Below are 18273 nucleotides of genomic sequence, written 5' to 3' on the forward strand. Positions count from 1 at the left end.
CAAACCAGTCTGGCTGTCAGTGGTAAGGGGACTTATAGCTGCAATACCCCTCTGGGCATTATTCAAATTGTCTCTCCAGGAAAGGAGACAAACTCTATTCATATTGTATTCTATTGCTCGTAGGTGCTATAACTTTGACTTTGTAGTAAGAATTAATTCTATATCCTCTATTCCAGACAGTCAGAAACTTTCACCTCATCTATTCTAATTTACACTAAATGACTTGACTGGTTGTTAGGATTTAATCATGCGCCAAGTTAACCACCATTTATGTTTTGGCTCATAAGTGACAATCTAGTTTTTGAGAGTCACACTAAAGGCTACCTAACATTCAGGAGCCTCAATAATAAAATCACAAATGTCACAGCAAATTGTTAAAAGTATAAATGCCTTGCTTTCACAATGTACTTTTCTTCCCATACATCCAATATCATTGTGCTCACACAAAATAACATACAAGTGCATCTCAATAAATTAGAATATCATCAAAAAGTTAATTTATTTCAGTAATTCAATACAAAAAAGGAAACATATTATATAGAATCATTACAAATAGAGTAATCTATTTCAAGTGTTTATTTCTGTGCATGTTGATGATTATGGCTTACAGACAATGAAAACCCAAAAGTCGTTATCTCAGAAAATTAGATTATATAAGACCAACTGAAAAAAATGATTTTAAACTCAGAAATGTTGGCGTCTACTGAAAAGTCTGTACAATAAATGCACTCATTACTTACTGCGGCGTGGAATGGAGACCATCAGCCTGTGTCACTGCTGTGGTGTTATTGTAGTCAAGGTTGCTTTGATAGCAGCCTTCAGCTTGTCTGTATTGTTGGGTCTGGTGTCTTTCATCTTCCCCTTGACAAAACCCCATAGATTCTCTATGGGTTTTAGGTCAAGAGAGTTTGCTGGTCAATCAAGCACAGTGATACTGTGGTTATTAAACCAGGTATTGGTAGTTTTGGCAGTGTGGAGAGGTGCCAAGTCCTGCTGGAAAATGAAATTTCCATCTCCAAAAAGCTTGTCAGCAGAGGGAAGCATGAAGTGCTTTCACATTTCCTGGTAGACGGCTGAGCTGACCTTGGTCTTGATAAAACACAGTGGACCTAAACCAACAGATGACATGGCTCCCCAAACCATCACTGATTGTGGAAACGTCACACTAGACCTCAAGCAGCTAGGATTGTGGCCTCTCCACTCTTCCTCCAGACTCTGGGACCTTGATTTCCAAATGAAACGCAAAATTTACTTTCATCTGAAAACAACACCTTGAACCACTGAGCAACAGTACAGTTCTTTTTCTCCTTGGCCCAGGTAAGATGCTTCTGGCATCATCTATTGGTCATGAGTGGCTTGACACAAGGAATGCGACAGTTGTAGCCCATGTCCTGGATACGTCTGTGTGTGGTGGGTCTTAAAGCACTGACTCCAGCAGCAGTCCACTCCTTGTGAATCTCCCCCAAATTTTTAAATGGCCTTTTCTTAACAATCCTATCAAGTCTGCGGTTATCCCGGTTGTTTGAGCACCTTTTTCTACTACACTGTTTCCTTCTACTCAATTCTCCATTAATATGCTTGGATACAGCACTCTGTGAACAGCCAGCTTCTTTAGCAATGACCTTTTGTGGCTTATCTTCCTTTTGGAATGGGTCAATGAATGCCTTCTGGACAACTGTCAAGTCAGCAGTCTTCCAAATGATTGTGTAGCCTACTGAAACAGAGTAAAGGACCATTTTAAAAGCTTAGGAAGCATTTGCAGGTGTTTTGTTGTAATTATTCTAATTTTCTTAGATAATGACTTTTGGGTTTTCATTGACTGTAAGCCATAATCATCAACATTAATAGAATTAAAAACTCTGTTTGTAATAACTCTATATAACATATGCATGTCCTTTTTGTATTGAATTACTGAAATAAATTAACTTTTTGATGATATTCTAATTTATTGAGATGCACTTGTAATATTGCACCAGCCCCACTGGTGACCATATAATAATTTTGATTACATAAACTGTTAAAACAATGTCCACTTGAATGTGCCACACACAATTGTTCAGTAGTGTAAATTTTTGAAGGCCAGAAATACATTAGTTTTCTCTGAAAGATGCACAACCAGCAATTGACTTTGAGATGCACAAGATATTCATTGACTTTTGGCACTGAAATGCATCCAAGATCGTTACAATGTCATATATTACCTTGAATGTGTTGAATTTTTCACTGAGTTACAATTTATCTGCCATTGTATAACCTGATTCACATAAAACAAGAGGTTTTCTTTTGGGAGACGAAAATAGTAGGCATACTGATATGCACAAATAATGGGAGGACAGATTGGGATAAACATGTTAATCTCTCATATCAAGTGCACATCTGCTATAATAACCAAAACATTAGGAAGGTAGATTTTCCATATCTTAAACATTTTATAATAAAAGTTCGGGTTGTAGATTTATTGATTTTATAAAATGCTTATCAAATTTAGGTGGCCTGGATTTTGATTGTTCTATTATGACATGGAAAAAGAAAAAAGCAGAAGAAAAGAAAAAACTTACCAAGGCAAATTCATGACATACTCTTCCATCAGGTGGCAACTTTGCTCCAAAGCCTAATGCGGGAAACATTTTATCACTGTCATAATCCTGAATAATTTCTCCAACTGCTTTTAGTGCCATGCCGTATGCATTCAGCTGATAAGGATTCATATAGTGCAGCGAGGTGGGTTGTGCAGGGTTTCCTGTTCCAGAAAAAGTTTACTTATTGCAGTAAGTTACTAACAAACAACAGAATTCATGGAGCTTTGAATTTTACAAATGTACTTACATGTACAGAAGTTTACTGTATATAGTGTATTTTATCTAATCCTTATAAGCTAATATATTAATGCTTCACATTAAAGTGAAAAAATCCTTATTGGTGTGATCATTTTATTTTATACATATTTTATAGATGTTCAAATAGTTTTAAATATTGTCAACAAGTTAACAATTTACAGTGTAAAAGTTAAAGCTTGATATTTTTGATTGACAATGTTCACATCAACTAGCAATGTTGGTATTGTTTCAACTACTAATTCTAACCCCTTCAACACCCAGCAATTTTCAGTTTTTTGTTTTTTCTTCCCCTTCTTCCAAGAGCCATAACTTTTTTCATTTTTCCATCAACATAGTCATATGAGGGTTTGTTTTCTGCAGGATGAGTTGTACTTAACATTATTAATTTTATCATGTAGTGCACTAGAAAGTGGGAAAAAAATTCCAAGCATGGTGAAATTGCAAAAAAAAATTTAACTTGTGTTTTTTTTATTTCAGAATTTTTTAAAATTTTTCTTACTTTTAATTGTATCTACTGGTCCCCATAGGGGACTTGAAGCTGCGATCATCCGATGGCTTGTGCTGTACAGAGCAGTTGCTCTGTACAGCAGAAATGATGATCTCTTATGAATGCTGGCTCACAGGCGGTGTTCACAGGAAGTTTGTTATGACAGAGACATGAGTCATCAGTTGACCCCTGGCTGTCATTACAATCAATTGGTTCGCTGCGATCATGTCCCGAGGCTGCCGATGGGAGAAGGGAATAACGCACTCCCCGCTGGTGCATGTTAAATCCTGTTGTTATAGATTGACAGTGGGATTTAACTGATTAACAGCAGCGGGCGGATCCCCATCCACCCGCAATTGTTTGTGGCACATGTCGGCTGATCAGATGATTTGTGTAGTGAAAGATGCAGATTCAGGGAGTGAATCTGCATCAAAAGCAAGGACATGATCTTTGGCGTACCAGTACGTACAAGGCTGTGAAGGGGTTAAACATATGCAGTAATATGAAGTGTCTGAAGGCAACTGAAATTTATTATTTGGTATTAAACAATTGCATTTTTAAAGAAAAAGGTAAAAAAAAGTTTGGTTTTGTATTTAATTTCATTTAATAGTCTAGCTTACGAACCTAAGGGGCCCTTTGCACCTGCGATATCGGTGGGGTCAAATCGAAAGTGACGCACTTCCGGCGTCGCTCTCGACATCGTAGTGTGTAAATCATTTTAACTACGATTACCGAGCGCAAAAGCGTCGGTATTGTATGATCGCTGTAGTGTCTGTCATTTTCATTATTTTGGCTGCTGCGATGGTACGAAGTTGTTCCTCATTCCTGCGGCAGCACACATCGCTGTGTATGAAGTCACAGGAGCGAGGAACATCTCCTACCTGCGTCCCGTCTGCAATGCGGAAGGAAGGAGGTGGGCGGGATGTTTACGTCCCGCTCATCTCCGCCTCTCTGCTTCTATTGGCCGCCTGCCGTGTGACGTCGCTGTGACGCCACACAACCCGCCCCCTTAGGAAGGAGGCGGGTCGCCGGCCAGAGCAACGTTGCAGGGCAGGTGAGTGCATGTGAAGCTGCCATAGCGATAATGTTCGCTACGGCAGCTATCACCATGATATCGCAGCTGCGACCGTGGGCGGGTACTATCGCGCTCGGCATCGCAGCATCGGCTTGCAATGTCGTAGTGTGCAAAGGGCCCCTAACACTATAAAGCAATAATACATTTGTGTTGACAATGCATAATATATTTTTTTGTACTGTATTATTATTGACATTATAAAAAAAATAATACATTTGCAGACTTACCATTTGATGCTGTGAAGTCTATGGCAACAGTGAAATTGATTTGTGTTCTATAATAAAAAGTAACATACTGATTACTTTTTCTTTAACAGAACTGTGGTTATGAACAGAACTGTAAACTGTTTGATAAAAGTATCCAAATCTATAAATTAAACTAAACACATATATATTAGGTAAGGTAAAATAATTAAAATTTAGAAGATTAAAAAAGTTTTAAAATAAGAAGTAAGATATATTCATCCCGGGAATCCGCTTCCTGCTACAGTGTTACCATTGAGATGGTCTTCAATGGACCATTAACAACAACATGACAACCACTAACTGGCTGCAAAATCAGTAAACCAGTGATATGGAGAAATCTTTGAAGTAGATTTCAGAGGATAATAAACTTTTTTTTTTTTTTTTTTAATATCCACATGGATTTCCAATCTCTGTTCTTTAACCCCTTCAGCCCCCAGGTGTTTTGCGTTTTTCTTTTTTCCTCTCTTTCTTCCGAGAGCCGTAACTTTTTTATTTTTCCATCAATCTTGCCATATGAGGGCTTTTTTGCAGGGCGAGTTGTAGTTTTAAATGAAACCATGAGTTTTACCATATAGTGTACTGGAAAACAGCAAAAAAATTTCAAGTGTGGAAAAACTGCAAAGTGTAATCACATAATAGTTTTTGGGATATTTTATTCACTATGTTCACTATATGGTAAAACTGATGTGTTGCTGTGATGCTTCGGTGCAAGTTTGGAGACCCCAAACTTGAATAGGTTTACTTGTATGTAAGGGGCTAAAAAAAATTCAAAAGCTTGTCCAAAAAAAGTGTTGCACGTTTTGCGCCATTTTCCGAAACCCGTAGCGTTCTAATTTTTCGGTATCTATGGCTCAGTGATGGCTTATTTTTTGTGTCTCGAGCTGATGTTTTTAATGGTACCATTTTTGTGCAGATGCTACATTTTGATCGTCTATTATTGCATTTTACGCAAAATTTGCAGCGACAGAAAACCGTAATTTTTGCGTTTGGATTTTTTTTTGCCGATACGCCGTTTACTAATCAGATTAATTGATTTTATATTTTGATAGGGCATTTCTGAAAGTGGCGATACCAAATATGTGTATATTTTTTATTTTTTAACCCTTTAATTTTCAATGGGGTGAAAGCGGGGTGATTTGAACTTAGTTTTTTTTTACCTTTTTTTTTATTTTACTAGTTCCCCTAGGGGTCTATATGGATCAGCAGTCTGATCGCTCTTCCATATCTCCAGATCACAGCTACACAGCTAAGATCTGCAGATATGCTGCTTAACTTTCAATGCCGGCATTATTTCGGCATTGAGAGAAGGTGACTCATGTTAGCTACAGGCGTCATCACATGACCCTGTGCTACCATGGCAACCACCGGAAGTCACGTGATCACGTAACATGCCTTCTGATGGGGGCGGGGTAAGTTATCATAATGGCGGCGTGCATATACATTTTGCTGCCAGATTTTGGCAGCGAGATGTAAGGGGTTAATAGTCGCAGGTGGAACGCGATTCCACTGGTGACTAGCAGGCACACATGTCAACTGTTGAAATCAGCAGATATGTGTGCGGATCGCCACGGACTGCCCACAGCATGGGGCAGGGATTAACCTCACACGATCCATGACATACCCAGTATGTCATGGGTCGCTAAGGGGTTAACCACATCCTGTCAGCTTACTGTTTTTTTATGCCCTAATGACATTGCCTTTTTTAATTAGGATGTGAAAAATCAATGAATTTTCACACTTGGATCATGATTTCTGGGCTTCCCCTGTTTAACATTGGTCAATTCTCCCTGCTAAAGGCTGCTTTACACGCAGCGACATCGGAAAGCACCCGCCCCGTCGTTTGTGTGTCAAGGGCAAATCGCTGCCTGTGGCGCACAATATTGCTAGGACGCGTAACACGTACTTGCCTTCCTAGCGACGTCGCTGTGGGCAGTGAACAACCTCTTTTTTAAAGGGGAGGTTTGTGCGCCGTCACAGCAACGTCACACGGCAGGTGTCTAATAGAAGCGGAGGGGCGAAGAGCAGCCGCATGAAAGTCACGCCGACCTCGTTGCCGGAGGATGCAGGCACGGTGTTGTTCGTCGTTCCTGGGGTGTCACATGTAGCGATGTGTGCTGCCTTAGGAACGACGAACAACCTGCGTCCAGCACCATCAACGATAATTGGGATTTGAAAGACGTGTCAACGATCAACGATTAGGTGAGTATTTTTGATCGTTAGCGGTCGCTCGTATGTGCGTCACGATTTCCGTGACCCTAACGACATCTCGTTAGCGATGTCTTTGCGTGTAAAGCCCCCTTAACAGAGATATTGCAGACAAAAATTAGATCTGTGTTTTAAGAAGCTTAATTAACTATATACACTGACAAGCAAAAGGGTAACAATATTTTGAACTTTTTACTTGCAGAATCCATATCTCATCATTCACTATAGCTTTAAACATGAGACTACCTTCATGTGATAGACAATCATCTTGGCTATCTCATACATAAATATGACTTGTAACTATTTAGCATATGCAGTACTTAAATTCTATTGAAGCAAACCACCGTAAAAACCAGTACAGGTCAATAGACCATAACTGGTTACCAGAAACTTAAAATAAACATTATAAAAACTGGAGGACCATGAGCACAAGGCTGAATAATGATACAATTTATTGGGTAAATAATCAAAGTGCAAAAGTACATACATTAAAAATAAGACAATATATACAAAAAGAGGAAGGATATGGCAGTAGACTAACATAGATCCTTGAATTGGGATGCCTATTCAAATGGACTGCATTCCAGTACAGGAGTAAGCATGTGCATAATTATAATACATATATAATTCGGCTTGAAAATTGTAAAAGGTGCCCAGAATGCAAATCCAGCCAAGCAATAAACTCCTGAATGAGACAGACAACACCTGTAATTAAGAGAATAATACATTAAGTAAGGTGCTCACAGGATCTGAGAGAAATGCGCCCCAATGCACATTTCGTTAGCTAAGAAAGTTTGCCGTCACTTCATCAGGGGAGACTAAACAGTAGTGCACACTATTTGTGTGCAACCCATAAATAGCCCCACGGCCGGAAATACACCGGCCTCAGTTAATTCATGACTGATGGAGACTAGCGGCACATACGCCCGCCACTCCAATGACGTTACCCCAGCAATTACTGCACCAAGGCACACGCGCGGGAGCCGGGATGCGTCACCAAGGTAAGTAGTAGATGTGCTAATGAGAGAGTGACAATTTAATATATAATTAATTATGCAGATTCTTGTCATGTCCCTGCAGTGTTACTGTTTTGCTCCTTGAAATCTAAATTTTTATTATTTTCTTAGTAGTTTGTAAATTGACTTTTGGCTTTCAATATTGCCCGAATCCTTCTGGGCATGTTCTTGGTCAGATTCAAGCATGTAACATACAATATCTAATCCCAAGTTTCTTCTACATGGTCCCAATATTGGTGCATACTGGTTGACTCACTTGGGTATATATACAACATTCTCTTCAACTCTACCCACAAATGTTCGATTGGGTTGAGGTATGAGGACTATAGGGTCCAATGCAGCACCTCTACTTCATTGTCACTGAACCATTTCTTCACAAATCTCGACTTATGCTTCGGGTCGATGCCCTGCTCGAGTGTATTATTATTTATTATTATAGCGCCATTTATTCCATGGCGCTTTACATGTGAAAGAGGGTATACGTACAAAAATCATTAACAGTACAAAACAGACTGGTATAGGAGGAGAGAGGACCCTGCCCGAGAGGGCTCACAGTCTACAGGGAATGTGTACAAAGTAACTCATCTAGTAGGATACTCACTTATAGCTCAGCACTGAGAACACCATCGATCCTGGTCAAGTATCCAACGCCTTTGGCTGTGAAACAACCCCATATCATCAGTCATCCTGCACTGAATTTAACAGTTCCTTCAATTTCTTAGCTTTCTCCTTTTTTTTCTAGACCCATTTGCACCCATCAGACCCTAGTGTATTGACTTTTGTCTCATCTCTTCAAATCAGCTGTATCCAATTTTCTACTGTACACTTTTTGTACTTATTTGCAAACTCGAGCTGACGCTTCTTATAATGATATTGAAGTAGAGGCTTCTTCACCTGTTTCAGGCCACCATTCCAGACTGTGGGCTCACTATTAAAAAGCATATGAGCTATCTCTACTACAATGTTTGTCGCACCAGAACTGATAGACCTTGTGATGAACCATCTTGTTGACTTATTTTGTTTGGATGTGCACTTCTTGACTTTTGAATCGATGGACAGACTTCATTTTGTAATCTTCCAACTGTCATGGAAATCATGATGCAGTTTGGCAATTTTCTTGGCCGAGAAACTGCTATCGACGAGCTGGATGATGCGGTTTCTCTTTTGTTAGGAAATGTTCTTTATGGCTGTTCCTCGATTCAAACCAGTGACGTTTCACTTGGGATTCAACCTAATAAAACACTGAGCTATTAGGGAATGTGAAAACAGGATGTAATTTTTAGTATACAAGAAGACATTTTTTTAAAAAAAAAATACCAGGAACAAAACAGTAACAATGCAGTAAGATGATAAAAATCTGCATAATCAATCATATGCTAAATAGTTGAAAGTCAAATTTATGTATGACATTGACAAGATGATTGTCTATAGAATGTACAGTAGGTAGTCTCACGCACAAAGATATAGTGGATGGGGAGATATGGATCCTGAAAGTCAAAAGTTCAAAACATTGTAACCCTTTCGCCTGTCCCTGTATTCTGTACACCATGGTTAATGCATCAACATCCAGGAGTTTTCAAGAAGAATCTGTTTTAGGAAACTCCTCTTTTAGAGAGGTTTTGAAGGAGTTTTTTTTTTTCCTGAAGCTTTTCTGAAGAGTTTTGAAAGATTATTCTCTTGAAGAGTTTTTTGATTTTGTAGATGTTAGTGGTCTATGTGCTCATTGAGTTTTTTGAGTTTTAGAAGCAGAAACTGAACAGATACTCTCCAAATCTCAATACTCCTAGAAAAATGTAATACAAAATTCAGTAAAAAGACTTGATATGCACATCGCCTTTTGTAAAGAAATTTTCCAGTATTTTCAATCAAAAATGCTAGCAAAATGCTGAAAAAAACACTACAACATCTTTTGAATTTTCCATTGACTTGTTTTGCAAAGTATAGAGTATGTTCAGAGCTAAAAATTCTTAAGAATGGTTAGGTACTTGTTTTGAAACCTGAAGTGGTCAAAAGACGTTACACAGAGATATGTATGTTCATTTCTTGAGTGATTTGTGAGCGCTTTTTCATATAAGTTTTCGGAGTGTACCTGCCTGAAAGAGACATATACACACCTTAACAAGTAATCTAAACACAATAGCATCAATCATCTTTATTTCACTAAGGATGGAAACAAAAAGCATGCTGCCCTAATTTTAGAACTTTTATAATGATATTTGCATAAAAAAATCCGGATTTTTTTTAGAATGCTCCATAGTTTTTTTTCCCCGGATTCCGTCAGAGGCTAAAGTGCACATAGGGTGAGGATTCATGGTACCTTATTAGGCTTATTTAAGGATGGTAGTATGATACAGGTTTATTTATTAGCACTTGCCACTCCTGTCACATTACAAACCTGTTTGGAAATGGTAAGATCATTATAAATTATTTCTGTTAACCACTGCAAAGGAGTTTTAGCAGCTGTTAAAAGCAGCCAGTATTCATATATAAGCATTTTTAATCTTTTCTTGCAAATTATAAAGTAGCTACTTTTGTCCAACCATTTTTTGGTTGTCCAGAACTTCACTTAGTGGGGTAATCTTGCTTAGATGCCCTTCATAAAATGGTAGTGTGATATTTATAGTGTTTTCTACATAAATTTGATCTAAAACTATTTCAGTGTTTCACACAAGTCTTACAATATGGTCTTGATGTAAATGCAGGTCTTTTGTTTCTTCAAACATAATTCATCTCATTTAAACAAGATGCACTATTTTGGTCTCATCCATCCACAAAACATTATTCCAATTGTCTTCTGGCTTGTCCACGTGACTGATCTTTAGCAAACAGGAGACATACAGCAATATTCTTTTTGGAGAGCAGTGGTTTTCTCCATGCAATTCTGCCATGTATTATACTGTTGTTGTTTATTGATCTTTTGATGTTGGATTCCTGAACTATAACATTAACTAATGTAAGGTAGGCCTTTAGTTACTTAGATGCTACCTTGGGTTCCTTAGTGGACTATTAATTGCCTTGCTCCTGGAGTAATTTTTGTTAGTCGACCATTCCTGGGAAAGTAATAATTATCTTGAATTTCCTCCTTTGTGCACATTTTGTCTGTCTGTGAATTGGTAAAGTCCAAACTATTTAGAGATGGTTTTGTAATCTTTTCCAGCTTGTTGAATATTAACAACTCTTTTGAGATCCTCAGAAATCTGCTTTGCACATGCCATGAAATGCTATCAAAAATGTGTTGTGAAGATCATACTTTGATAGATACTTAATCTTTCAATAAAACAGATTGCCCGATGGTCATCCCATTAATTGCATACAACAGACTAATTACACATTCAAATCCTCAGGCTTCACATAATTTTGCCATACACACACATGATGTTAGACCATTTTCATTATACAAAAAATTACAAGGTCTCAAATTTGGCTCTCTCATTTGTTTCTCTTTATTTTCATTTAGGACTTTTGTGAACATCTGATGTAATTATAAGTCTAACTAATAAAGAAATATGGAAAATTCTGAAGGGTTCACAAACTTTCAAGCACCACTGTATGTGTCCTCATCTTTTTTTGAGTCATTTTTGTCCTAGACATTATTACAGTTTACATAGTTAGTAGAATTGAGAGGAGCCGAATTTTTAATAAAGTTCTGTTCTGGAACCAAACTTGACCTTAACCTCATTGGAAGTCACTGATTTGGTAATTAGGCTGTCTGGCCACATACAGCCAGCAATAAACATTTTTCTTGTCCTGCACATACTACATCCGATAATGAAGCTTTTACCCCCAGTGTGAATCATTCAAACACTGCAAGCCGCTCATACTGGGCAGAGCACCGTGTGTACCCGAGTACAGCGATGTGTTCTGCATATGTAAAGCACCCAAACTCTGAAGTCAAACAATAATTTTTTTTATAAAGTCTGTGTTAGGTACAAACACGGAAGTTTAAAGTTCAGGTTCGCTCATCTCTAGAGATGAATGAACCTGATGTTTAGTGTTTGTACCAAACACAAACTTTACAAAAAAAAAAACAAAAAAAAAAACAGAGTTCAGGTTCGGAGTTCGGGTGCTTTATGTATGCAAACCCCTTGCACAAGCATTATTGTAGTTGGGTACACTCAATGCTCAGCCTAGTGCGAGCTGCTTGCATTGTTTGAATTGTTTGACTTTGTTTTGAGTTTGTTGGCTCACACAGGGAGTAACAACAACGTGATTGGATGTAGTCTGCACCAAACATAAAAAAATGGAAAAACCCTGCCCACTGTTCCCCGGTGGTACTCTGTTTATGGCTGGCTGCATGTGGGTGGAGACGAGAACTGCCCAATTAGTGACTTCCATTGGGGTTCAGGTCAAATCTGAGTCCCAAACCGAACTTTAAAGTCCGCCTGAACCCGCCGAGTCGAACTTTCCACTAAGTGAGAGGCCTTTCGCATGGTCATTTAAGGGATATAACTTCTCCTTGTAGATAGCACCTAGCTGGCACAAGGAGACTTCTAAGCCATGCATTACTTCCCGTGAAATTAAACCCCCTGTCAAAAGCCTCACACCCAGCCAAGAAGTGTTCTAGCTTTGCACTGATGAGGGAAAAAACCCCTCAAACACGTATCTGAAATTGAAAGCACTGGTTTGGCTTTATATCTGTTGCAAGGTTCTTTAACGGATCAATACAGACTTCTAGGATTGTTACTTCCAATAGGTGACACTAGAGTTCCCTAACTGTCCCTTTGTGAACATCCTATTTACATAAATAATTTAACATGGAGGCATTGCATGGTCTAAATGTCTCCACACGTCAACTAGTCATGGTCCACAAAAAGAAACTTTTTCCCTTGGATCCCAAAATTTTAAAATTCAACTTATCAGTCCATAGTTGTGTTCTTAGCAATAATTCTTGCCTAGTAACTTTCCCATGCATATATTTTAGAAACTTTTACAGTATAATGAAAATGTATTATCTGAGATGACAAGTACAGTTGTTAAGATGTTGTTTTGGTAATTTTGACACATCATTAGATTAGTTTTTGATATGGAAGGCTGACCATTTCTGGGAAGATTCACCAGAGTTTTAACTTTTGTAAAGCGTGGTAAGGGTCAGCATTGTAATGTTTTCATCTTCAAATGATTGCAGCACTGCATACTGCTTGTAGCAGAAAAGGGTCATATTAAGTGATATTGGATTTCAAAGGGTATGTCCACTACTCGGACAACCCCTTCTCATCCTCGGAAAACTCCCTCTCTCACCATGTTTGCCCCTGTTAAAATAGCCAGCACCATTACAGTGGTGTTGACACTCGCTCTCCAAGGGCTCACATGATGTAGTGACGTCACGCGAGCCCTACGCCAAGTAAGCACTGTCTTCTATTCTACGTTAACCTAACCATTTTTCAAAGACATTTTGATACTTGCGTCATTGAATGAGGCAGTTTTTCTATTTCCAGAAAAATGTGGTTAAAAGCTGCATCATCGCCAAGTTTGAGTCCAGCCTAAATTAAGAGCAATTGTTTTTAACACAACACCCAAAAATGTTATATATCAATAGAACATTGTTTGTAATATTTAGGTTGTGGTTCCAAATGGTCTTTAGCATTTATTAGATTTTCAAGATTATTAGCTATGATATGTAAAGAAATTAAGCCTTTTCATTACATATAAAACAAGCTGGGTTATTCTTTTCTAAAAAGCAAATTAGTGGTTGTTTTGGTTTGGGACAATCATTGATAAACCATGAGCCAGACAACAGATGGCACATTTCATGTGTCTATTGCAGTTTGTCAAGAAAGAGGTTCTGACACCAGATTTAACAAAGCCAACTGCATTCACTGTTAACTAGATCTTTTCAATGTGATGAGACAAATGTGCTAATAACATTAGTCTCATCACGTCATAAAGAAATCCATGTCAGAATTTCAAAGGTTTCACTATATTATTTTAAAACGAGCCTTTTAAAAGTACAAGTTAAGCTAAAATGCTCCTATTATAATAGCATGATTATCCTGCCTTCTGACATGGATTTAATAAATACATCAACCTTAACAGGTTGAAAGCGGGGTTTACACGCTGCGATGTCGAGCGCAATAGCACCCACCCCTGTCGTACGTGCGATATTGTGTGATTGCTGCCGTAGCGAACATTATCGCTATGGCAGCGTCACATGCACATACCTACCCTGCGACGTCGCTCTGGCCGGCGAACGGCCTCCTTTCTAAGGTGGCGGTTTGTGCGGCGTCACAGCGACGTCACACGGCAGACGTCCAATAGAAGCGAAGGGGCGGAGATGAACGGGATGTAACATCCCGCCCACCTTCTTCCTTCCGCATTGCCGGTGGAGGCAGATAAGGAGATGTTCGTCGCTCCTGCGGTGTCAAACACAGCGATGTGGGGTGCCGCAGGAACGAGGAACAACATCGCTAAAAACAAGAAAACGATTTTTTGATTCAGGGCGACCTCTCTGCGGCAAATGATTTTGACCGCTTTTGCGATTGTTTAAGGTCGTTCATAAGTGTAAAGGCCCCGTCACACACAGAGATAAATCTTTGGCAGATCTGTGGTTGCAGTGAAATCATGGACATATTGTTCCATTTGTACACGGCCACAAACCTGGCACTGATTGTCCACAATTTTACTGCAACCACAGATCTGCCGCAGATTTATCTCTGTGTGTGACAGGGCCTTAACATACTGCAATATCGTTAACGACGCCGGATGTGCGTCACAAACAACGTGACCCCGACGATAATTCATTAACGATATCGTAGCATGTAAACCCCGCTTAAGATATCTATTTAATAATGTATGCAGTCGGTATTGTGAAATCTGCTAACAGATCCACATTAAGGACCTATTCCAGGTAGGCTTTCTGAACTTTTACATAACAATTCTACAAATGCTATAACAAACATTCTTTGCAAGAATTTTCCCTCAAAGAAATGTGAGCTAAGCTTACACTGTATTTTGTACTACAGCCACATTATATTAACCATTTCCCTATTGTCATTATAACCTGATGTGGTATCTGTGAAGGTCATAAAGCATTTGCAAAGCCTGATCAAGTACAAATCCTGCTAAAAGCGTAAAGTGTTTTCAACAAGTACGGAGGCCAAGATGTTGCTTGGAAACTATAATCTACCAAGCTATTTTTATGACCAGAAGTCAGAACATAACAATTTCTATTAGCAAACAATCCACATAAAGTGCATGTACTGGACAGGTTTCAATAACTCGTGTGTCATAACCAATGCGTTAACATCCATTTTTTATGGTAGAACATTTATACATTATATTTATGAGTGATTTAGCTAATAAATCTAGATTGGGCAATATTGAGAGATAGTTTTTTTTTTTTTGGGGGGGTGTTGTAGTTTATTTTTTTTAATAAGAATGGTCATTAGATAAAAAATATTGAAGGTGATATAAGGATGTCAAACACCACATTTTTACTGGATCCCCGAAACAAATAAAACAGACTTTTAATAATGAAAAGGTAGCCATGAATTAGTAAAATGGTATAAACCGAAAATATTTACTACATAATAAGATGGCCATACACATTGGGCAAAAATTAAATTGCAACTTCGTATTTGGGGTTCATAGCTATTCAAGGTGACATCACCTTTTGCATTAAGAGTTCCTAGTGTGTATCACAGACAATGGGATAGCAGCTGCCAGATGGGGCTCTATCAGGCTACTCTCACACTACCTTTTTTTTAACATGCGTCCTGAAAGTTTTTTTGCTTCAAAAGCGGATCCTGTTTTTCCAAAGAGAAACGCATGCAAACGCATGTGTTATTTTACAGGATCCTGTCACTTGAAAATATGTGCGGGTATTGGAGTCAGAGAGAGAGAGAGACATGCAGGCACTACTGCCCCCATAATCACCGCACACACACAAACACTACCGCACCTATCATCATCGCACACACGCAGGCACTATCGCCCCATCATCACCTCACACGCAGGCACTACCGCACCCATCATCACCGCACACACGCAGGCACTACCTGAGTCACATCACGCTGATCGCGCGACTCACTACAGTTGCTCCATGGAGCTCACAGCGAGTGGCGGTGTTCTACTGCTGCTCCTGTCAGCTTCATGTAGCAGAGCTGGATGCGTCGTGGGACCTCGTGTGGACTACGCCCGACCTGGAGGGGTATTTGGGGATTTTAATAACGTGGTGAAAGAGGGTGTTTTTTTGTCTTTTATTTCAATTAAAGGATTTTTTCGGGTGTATGTGTTTATTTACTTTCACTTACAGGTTAATCATTGGGGGTGTCTCAGACGCATGCCATGATTAACCTAGGACTTAGTGGCAGCTATGGGCTGCCATTAACTCCTTATTACCCCAATTGCCACCGCACCAGGGCAATTCAGGATGGAGCCAGGTAGAGTCCCGGGACTGTCGCGTCTAATGGATGCGGCAATTCCGGGCAGCTTCTGGCTGATATTTTTAGGCTGGGGGGGCTACCCATAATGTGGGGCTCCCCATCCTGAGAATACCAGCCTTCAGCTGTGTGGCTTTACTTTGGCTGGTATCAAAATTAAGGGGCGACAGCATGCCGTTTTTTAAAATTATTTATTTATTGTACTGCACGAAATAGACCCGCCCACCAGCGGCTGTGATTGGTTGCAGTGAGACAGCTGTCACTCAGCGTGCGGAAGTGTCTGATTGCAACCAATCATAGGCACCGGTGGGCAGGGAAAGCAGGAAATACAAGATGGAATAATGAGCGACTGGCATTTTCAAACTGCCAGAGCAGTGTGACAGCCGTACAGTGCCGCGCCCGTCATCGATGAGTATGAGTGAGAAGGAGAGAGAGAGATAGAGAGAGAGATCGACCAAAAGAGAGAGAGAGACAGACAGAGAGAGAGACTGAAAGAGAGAGAGACTCTGTGATCACGCCAGGCTGGTTTGTGCCCAACAGGATCCTGTCTATCAGCATGCCAGCGTTCACATGCGTTTGCATGTGCGGTATAGTCAGGATCCAGTGACAAACAGTATTTGGACACAGTTCAAAAATGCTACAAGTAGCGTTTTTGAAAAATGTTAAAATACTGCAACTCGCTGGATCCTCACTATACCGCATGCAAACGCATGTCAACGCATTTTGATGCGCGTCCATTGCAAATGCATTGAAATTAAAACGTATTTGCACTGGATCCGCTTTTGCTGCAAAAAATGTTCAGGACGCATGTTAAAAAAAGTAGTGCGAAAGTAGCCTTAGAGTTTTGGGCGGAGTTAAAGCTACAAAGGCAAAGCCCAGTGGAAATGTACGTTTTGTTAGTGGACTTTTACTCTTTTCTAAAGACATCTAAAGTCTGGACTCCCAGATCTGCTTTTACTACTTCAACATCCCTTCACCCCTGGAACATTTTTTTGTTTTTCATTTTTTTCTCCCCTTTTTCTAAGAGCCATAACTTTTTTATTTTTCAGTCAATATAGCCATATGGGGCTTATTTTTTGCAAAACGAGTTGTACTTTTGAACGACACCATTCATGCTGCCCCATATTGTACTGGAAAATGGGAGAAAAATTCCAAGTGAGGTGAAATTGTAGGAAAAAGTGCCATTCCATAATATTTTTTTAGTTTTTTTATTTACCATGTTCACTATGTGATAAAACTGACCTGGCAGTATGACTCCTCAGATCAGTACAAATTCGTAGATATCAAACATGTATAGTTTTACTTTATTTAAGTGATAAATAAAAGTTCAGAAGTTTGAAAAAACTAAGCAATTTTGCACTTTTGGCGCCATTTTTCAATACCCGAAGCATTCTCATTTTCAGAATCTAGGGCACAGTGATGGCTTATTTTTTGCATCTTGAGCTGATGTTTTAATTATACCATTTTTGGCTAGACGTGAAGTTTTGATTGCCTGTTACTGCATTTTAATGCAATGTTGCGGTTCTGGCGCTTTGATTTTTTTTCGCTATGTTCTTTACTAATCACATTAATTGGTTTTATATTATGATAGAGCAATACCAAATATGTGGGGTTTTTATTATTATTATTATTATTATTATTATTATTAGTAGTAGTATTATTATTTTAATTTTAATGAGGTATAAAAGGGGGTGATTTTAACTAATAAGTTTTGTGTTTTTATCATATTTTTTAAAACTTTTTTTTTTTACATTTTTTTATTGATTTTACTAGTCCCCTTAGGGGAATTTATGTGTGCACTGTCCGGTCGCTTCTGCTAATCAGAGCGGTGCCTCAGCATCACTTTGAACAGCAGAAATAATCTCCTTTGAGTGCTGGTGCTCTGCCGACATTCACAGGCAGTCATGACAGTGACAGGGGTCATCAGCTGACCCTGCGCTGTCATGACAATCCATTGGCGCCCCCTGTTGGTGTCATGGCACCACCAATGGCAGTGGGGAACGGCGCTATCTCCGCTGCAGGGCGTTAGA

General features: G+C 39.2%; 1 protein-coding gene across 1 annotated transcript in view; it reads right to left on the reverse strand.

The window, feature by feature from the left end:
• The window catches only part of CPNE8 (copine 8), a 406483-nt gene that overhangs the window by 39897 nt on the left and 348313 nt on the right, over window positions 1-18273 (reverse strand). The window contains exons 14-15 of the mRNA XM_075345128.1: window positions 4627-4673; window positions 2559-2740 (exon numbers count right to left, since the gene is read on the reverse strand). Coding sequence (XP_075201243.1) covers window positions 2559-2740; window positions 4627-4673 — 229 coding nt within the window. The remainder of the gene's footprint in view (window positions 1-2558; window positions 2741-4626; window positions 4674-18273) is intronic.

The sequence above is a fragment of the Anomaloglossus baeobatrachus genome, chromosome 4 (assembly GCF_048569485.1).
Source record: "Anomaloglossus baeobatrachus isolate aAnoBae1 chromosome 4, aAnoBae1.hap1, whole genome shotgun sequence".
Lineage (NCBI taxonomy): Eukaryota > Metazoa > Chordata > Amphibia > Anura > Aromobatidae > Anomaloglossus > Anomaloglossus baeobatrachus.